The sequence below is a fragment of the Octopus bimaculoides genome, chromosome 2 (assembly GCF_046866305.1).
Source record: "Octopus bimaculoides isolate indiv1 chromosome 2, ASM4686630v1, whole genome shotgun sequence".
In the NCBI taxonomy this organism is placed as follows: domain Eukaryota; kingdom Metazoa; phylum Mollusca; class Cephalopoda; order Octopoda; family Octopodidae; genus Octopus; species Octopus bimaculoides.
The window spans coordinates 27,449,313-27,456,528 of record NC_142929.1 but is presented as its reverse complement, the minus strand read 5'-3'; the positions used below and the strand labels follow the sequence as shown (position 1 = coordinate 27,456,528).

Sequence of the window (7,216 nt, the reverse complement as noted above, 5' to 3'; positions counted from 1 at the left end):
GTATGTATGTACCTATGTAAGTATGTATGAATATTTATATCCTCACAAGTCTTACAACCATTGTTGCAAAACGTTTAATATTGAATGATGGACAGTTATGGCCAATCCACATTTTCTTTCAAAAATATATTCGATTTGTTGTTGAATAGTAAACTTACTGTCCTGTATTTTGTTTTAATTGTCTGGGTGATTATTAAATAAGAAATTGTCATTTAAATATATTTTTCGGCTGATTGCTGAATAGAAAATTTTTCTTTAAAAGAATATTTGTTTAGAAAGGGTCTCCCTTAAATAAAAATGTTGTTCATTTTGTTTTTCCTTTTTCTTGCTGACTAAATAAAAAAAAAATTATCTATTTCCAATCATTGATAACAGCATTTTCCGTATTATCGGCTGGCGGTTGAATCAGATCCACCCTTAATAATGCAATTATTATTATTATTATTATTATTATTATTATTATTATTATTATTATTATTATAACTCATGTTTTAACTCCTGGATTTTTGCATACGTAGCCAACCTGCTGTCTTCAGCCTACGGTACCTTGCTATCTGTTCTTTTGAGCTATCAAATATTTTCGTGATGATTTTGGCCGTGCCAATGATGGAAACCTTTTGCAACAGCTTAACTGGGCATTCTATTCCCATTTCTTTTATATTTCTCTTGATACCTTCTGATACTGTCCCAAAGGGCCCAACAATAATTAGCATTGTGTTCACCTTCTTCATTTTCAACCGTCGAGCTATCTTGTATTTAAGAGGATTGTATATGTCTAGCCTTTTGCCTTTCTTCTTGACTATTCGTGGGTCAAATGGACACGCAACATCAATTATAGTGCATATGTGATTTGCTTTGTCAAATTCGTCAGCTCTATTGCAGATTCGGCACAACGGAGACATTATTATTATTGTTATTATTATTATCATTATTATTATTATTATTATTATTATTATTATTATTATTATTATTATTATTATTATTATCATCATCATCATTGTTATTATTATTGTTGTTGTTGTTATCGCTGAACGGACATATATTACGAGCTTCAGATGAAAAAGTAAGTATATTTAATTATTTCTTTTCTTCTTTTTTTTTTACCAGGAGAAAGGCTTTAAGATGTTTGAGCATCAAGTACATTATCCTGGAGAGAACAAAATATGGTGCAAGGTACCCAGCCCTGGGGGAAGAGAAGGATGCGCTAACAACGATTGATATAGTGGCAAATAAACCCCAGCGAAATTTTGAAAAATATTTTGACAATTTTGTAAGAAGACATCAGATTTTAAAATATGACAATTATTCAGGCATCTATGTTTGTAAACACAGACATTCATACATTTACAAACATAAATGACAGAAGCATAAACATTTACAATGACAATAACAACAGCATCACATGTTTTGCTTGTTTGGCAAACGTGTGTCACAGATCAGCTCCGGAAAAATGCCAATATGGGCGAGGTATGTTACAAATGCTAGTGCTTCCTTGCCCGAAGAAGAAAGTAGCGCACTCCCATGTTTCGAAAAATGGATGGGTTTCCATATACCTTCAAAGAAACAGTGAAAAGAGAACCGGATTGATGTGTAGCAAGATGTACTCCATCGGCCAGACTATAGCGTATGGAAGTATATGCCAGTTCCATAAGACTGAGAATGAAGGCAAAAACAAAAGATAGCTCGCTTCACACATTCCAAAAGATGGCACTGTAATAAATGGGAAGAAGTTATACAAGAGTCACAGTCAAATACATTTGTAGAGACGTTGACATTTGGCTTTTTGTCATCTTTGCGGCACAGTACAAGGCAAGCACGAAAGTAACACGAGTTAGCATGTGGGTCAGTGTGGTCTTCATAAATATGCCGGTCACATTGAATCCCGTAAACTACAATGCTGATGACAAGACTGGTAGCGCAGCTCCCAAAGGCAAAGCTGTGGGTCTCTTCACGTTTTGGTTTAGACCGAAAATGCTCAGAGATAATTTTGGAGAACCCAGTTTTCAGAAAGTGTCTAGACTCATGCAATCTAATTCTAACTAGGTGGATACTTTTTCCTCGTGTGTCTCTATGTGTGTGTATGCTTTGCTCTCATTTGTATTTATTTGTACAATTTTGCAATAAGAAATCTTCACATATCTTAATATATTGTATTACTTTCACCCTACTCTGTATGTATGTATGTATGTATGTATGTATGTATGTATGTATGTATGTATGTATGTATCTATCTATCTATCTATCTATCTATCTATCTATCTATCTATGTGTTTGTTCATTTGTTTGCATGTACATCCCTTCACATTTTGTAACTGCGTTTGTATTATAAAGTTTAATATTGTATAACACGTTTAATATTTAATATTGTCCTCGTGGCCCATAAAGGCTTATTATCATTGTTGTAGTAATAGTAGTTGTTGTTGTTGTTGCTTCTGCTGCTGCTATTATTACAAATCTTTATTATCATCATCCTTATTATTATTGCAACTGTCTCAAAATTATAATCCTTACTTTTGTAATCGCATTTTTTAGATAATTCTTATCATGTTAAATACTTGGGAAAAATTTTTTGTTGTCAATGTTGTCACCTATACATAGGATCACACTAATATATATAAATATATATACCATATCCAAATGCTATAGTTCAAACAATACCTCCACAATTAGAGTAATGGTAATTAAAACATATGTCAGTCGTTCTACAATATCTTTAAATTTCATCTTTTAAATTGTGAATTGGACTGGGAGATCACAGTCTTTCATTTTTTCGTCCCATATCCGGTCAAAATCTTCGTTCTGAGCCACAGTGAACCAGTTTTTCCAATCTCCAACTTGACCTGAAAAAATTAATTTTAAAAAAAATCAAAAGAGAAAAATAATTGGAAAACGTCATGCTAGGTTTAAAACTCGAAATAGACAAACCAAAAATAACAAAAAACAAGCAAACAATTGAATAATCTGATTCATTTATCGTTGTGTATATTCTATTTAAAATAGTATTAAAAAAAAATAGAACGACTGATTATTCTTCTTTATACTATATTTGATTTGTTTATTTATCCTGTTATCAATAATGGTGCAAAGTGTGGTGCAAAAATTTGCTATGAGGTTTCGATGCTAAGAATAAATCACGTAGTACCTTGGACACATATCTATACCACATTCTCGGTTCACTATTTGTAGCAAGTCAAACGACCACGGATAAAGTTCCCCAATGACTTTCGCATGTTATTTATCTCTGGGCAGATTTGATCAGGCAAACCTATGCTTCAAGATATTCTAACAGCGGCTAGCCCATCCTTTATTTACATATTATATCCAGGACTACAGTATCCAATGTGTCCTTTTATCTTTTTTTAAAGCTGATTTTAAAAGTGAGAGGTCAAAATTTTGGAAAAACGTTTTGTTTGCATGAAGTGCTTCCACATCTGACCGTAGGCCACCATATTTTCCCCATGCATGGTGTATCTAAGGTCAAGCTATCCTTTATGAATTTTTGTTTTCATTTTGTTTAATTGCGATTTGGTTATTTTTTTAGCTGGTCGACCGACCGAAAGGAGGACTTAACTTTACTTCGTATCTATCCAGTTTAGTGCCCGGGAGCATATCTCTGACTTGCAAAGAAATAATTAAAATTTCCAAAAAATGCATTAGATCACTATTCGTAGCCGTTGCCATTTTGTCGGTTTCCTTCCAAGATTCAGTATTTAAGAAGCGGAGTCTCTATTTCAAAATCAGGTGAGAAATCTTTAACTGAGATATTTCCTTCGTACAAATTCACTATTTAAAGAATAACAGATTTCAAAATGATTACCTTTCCTATAAAATGACATGTCACCACGTAACTCGAAAGGTAGCAAGTTGTGCTTCTCCGCTTTCATCTTTTTAAAGCTACATTCATGAGCAATGGCCTGGCACAATTCATCGGAAGCTGGAATTTCAAGGAACTTTGCTATTTTCTTAGTCACTGATTTCAAGTCCTGTTTTAAAAGAAAACAATTATTATTTCGCACAGAAGACAAAAACAGTGTATATATATATATATATATATATATATATATATATATATATATATATATATGGAAACAGTACGACCTGACTCCTTAGGAATCTAGCGACGATATTGTACTATTTATTGTTTATACTCTCTTAAACACTTTTTGCTATACTAACCACCCATCATGCAAAAGGAATCTGGATTATTTGCTCCGCAGAGACCATGTACCATATGTGTCTCCACTAAACTGTAGAAATTGTGATTGTGGGTTTGTTGGATTCGGCAGTTCATAACTACAACCTTTATGTATCTTTTGACATACGTACGGATTATTCTGTGCTATAAACATGAGTAGGAAATCGATGTTGACCTTAATGTATCGCAAAATTTATTTAGCAGAAACAAATGTCAAAATATAGACATAAAAGATTTTTCTAAAGTAACAAGGAAGTAACTTGTGTATTATGTCTCACAGTTATCTGCCTTGGATGACAGGTGGACAGCTTGAATTCTTATGATATGGATTTGTTTGTATTGCAGCGAATCATAAAAATATTCAACAGTGAGCAATGATTTTCAAATTAGCTTTTGTGATATAATAATAAAATGTTGCAGTCTCTCTGTCAGAGGTTCGGAACCAATTATGAAAAGTGGATTATGTGTGCGAATGCGCGAAGTGTATGCGTAAGTGTACCAGATAAAGACGAGATAAAATTTGAATTAAAGGGCCAAAGCTAAGTTACTTACCAATTTCGCGTCTTCATATGTCACCCAGAGAACATTTGGTCTTCCTTTAGACCATTCCCACCAGGTTTTATTGTAGTTGAACCAGTCACCATTAGGAACTGAAAGAAAAGTAATGTTTTGTCAATAAATAGTCCCAACTTTTAATAGTTTTGCCAGAGGATAAATATCAACATGACCTTTTTAGCATTCTGTGTTACAGTGTGAGGAAGGGAGGAGCTTATCGTCAAGCTACAGATCTGATCTTTATTCTTCAACCAGAGGGGACTCAGCTAACGGCACCCTGCGACCAGATGGCTGTGTTGAACAGGGAAATGTACAAAGTTTACAGCGAAGTTTTGGGAAAGCTTTCACTTCATCATGTGGAAGGAAAAAGGCACGGAATTCGGGAGCAAAATGTAAAAAAATTGAAAGTTTTGGGGAAAAAAACTCTTTGGGAATCGTAATATGAAACACAGAAATACAGAAAAACAAAGAAAAAATGAAAGCAAAAACAACCAATAGCTTGCCCTTTCTTTTCCCATTGAAGCAGTGATAGCTGTTCCAGAATTCTGCCAGGTTTCCTAGTCAAGAACAGGAGTGGTCTCTTCAATAGGCTTTCATACCGTTTCCGTCTCCAACATTTCATTCATTGTCTACCTCAACCAATGGTAGAAGACACTTTACCAAAATATCATGCAGGAATAGTAGCGAAGCCACACAGCGATGTCTGCACAAGAGCTATATATTCAAAAAGATATTCTCCAGCATACTAAAGTATTTGCCACTCTAAAAATCACTGTCTTATTTATCGTATGTGAATATTGATTTCCCATATTGACACAAATCCACACTGTTTGACTATTTGCTTTTGTTACCGTAATGTACTTTTCACATTATTCCATGAATTTTCAGGTTGTACATAATTTGGTCTATTTAAAGTAGCATCTTGTTAATGTAACAGCTTGGATTATCACCAGAAAAACAGACATTTTTAAAATGTCAAGGACAGTATACGACTATTAACAACACAATGGGGTCAGTGGTTAAAACCAATGATATTTTATTCGATGATATAGATACGACATGCTTGGCTGTGATTTTTACGGTTAGCAAGAACGAACTATCTGGACACTAATGATAACAACAAACAACAGGTTTTTTTCATCTAAACTAGGTATGGTGAATATACTAAAAGCTTAGGCGATGATGAAATCCCTGGAACTTAAAACAAATGGATTTTAGCTGTATAAGAGCCGTTATAAAGTTATCAAATTCTTCCCCTAAAGTGATTGATAATTGTTGAAAGTATCAGATTCTTATTACATTAAAATTTGACTAATTTAAAAAAAAAACATTTTCGGAGATTACGTGAGTCTGCTCGTTTTTTTCTAATTTGATAAAATTTGAAATATATGACAGAATATATAAAGACGATGTGATTAAAATGAGATTCTTGGACGGCATGCAATCTCAATAGAATATGTATAAAACAGTCGTCCGAAGCTTAATGTTTGTATTGAATTCGTTCGGCAGTTTGAAATGATTTCTAAATTTCAGATGACTGAAACAGAAAGAAAGATAGTGAGAATGATATTGATGATGCCTCTGTCACATATTGATAAAAAAGTAAAACTAAACAAAGACAAATCTGATTATAAACGTCACTGCTGTTGAACTTCGTATTAAGTGTGATGGATGATAACATTGTCACATATTGATAAAAAGACAAGTATAAGTTCAATTCCAAATGTTGCTATTGTTTAAATTCGTATTATGTGAGGAAAAAGAATAATTTTCAGGGGGCATGTAAATTTTTATCTCATCCCTTAATATAAAATTACACTTTTGTGAATATAAACATGCGACATCAATATGTCACGCATTTAGAACTTGCGTTAAGTATTGGAAAAGAATTACAATAAAATAGTATGTAAATCTATAAAAAATGTTTGATGAAATTATAAAGGAAAATTCTGTAAAATTTTAAATTCTCATAAAAGCAAAAAAGAATGCAATGGTCAGTGTGAAATTCAATTTCTTCCTTAAAATGCAAATTGGCATCAACATTCCGGTAATTAATTATAAGGCTCCAGAACTTCTGGATGATTTTAAATAAAGTAAAATTGATAACATGTGACCCATAATGAAAACAATTTGATATATGACGCATCAAAATTTTAGGAAAATTTGTCATAGTAATTTTAAGGGAATGAATAAGTCGATTACATTGGCCCCCAGTGTTCAACTGGTACTTATTTTATCTTCTCTGAAAGGATGAAAGGCAAAGTCGACCTCAGCGACATTTGAGCTAAGAACATGTACTAAATATTCTGCCAGCTCATCGCCTCAATTTGTCATATTAATGGAAATTGGTGAGAGAAAAGAGTTATTCAGAGTCTATTTAGAGACTATTCACAATACTCGTTAAAACAATTCGTCAAAGCAAAACTCAGGCATAACTTCTATTGAGGTATACTTTTGAGTTGTTGG

At 33.0% G+C, this 7,216-nt stretch overlaps 1 protein-coding gene across 1 annotated transcript in view; it reads right to left on the bottom strand.

Moving 5' to 3' along the window:
* Positions 1-1,080: 1,080 nt before the first annotated feature.
* The window catches only part of LOC106868267 (sulfotransferase 1B1), a 34,095-nt gene continuing 27,959 nt past the window's right edge, over positions 1,081-7,216 (bottom strand). Inside the window, exons 3-5 of the mRNA XM_089342011.1 lie at positions 4,748-4,845; positions 3,818-3,983; positions 1,081-2,840 (exon numbers count right to left, since the gene is read on the bottom strand). Of these exons, the coding sequence (XP_089198137.1) occupies positions 2,728-2,840; positions 3,818-3,983; positions 4,748-4,845 (377 nt within the window). The 3' untranslated portion in view covers positions 1,081-2,727. The remainder of the gene's footprint in view (positions 2,841-3,817; positions 3,984-4,747; positions 4,846-7,216) is intronic.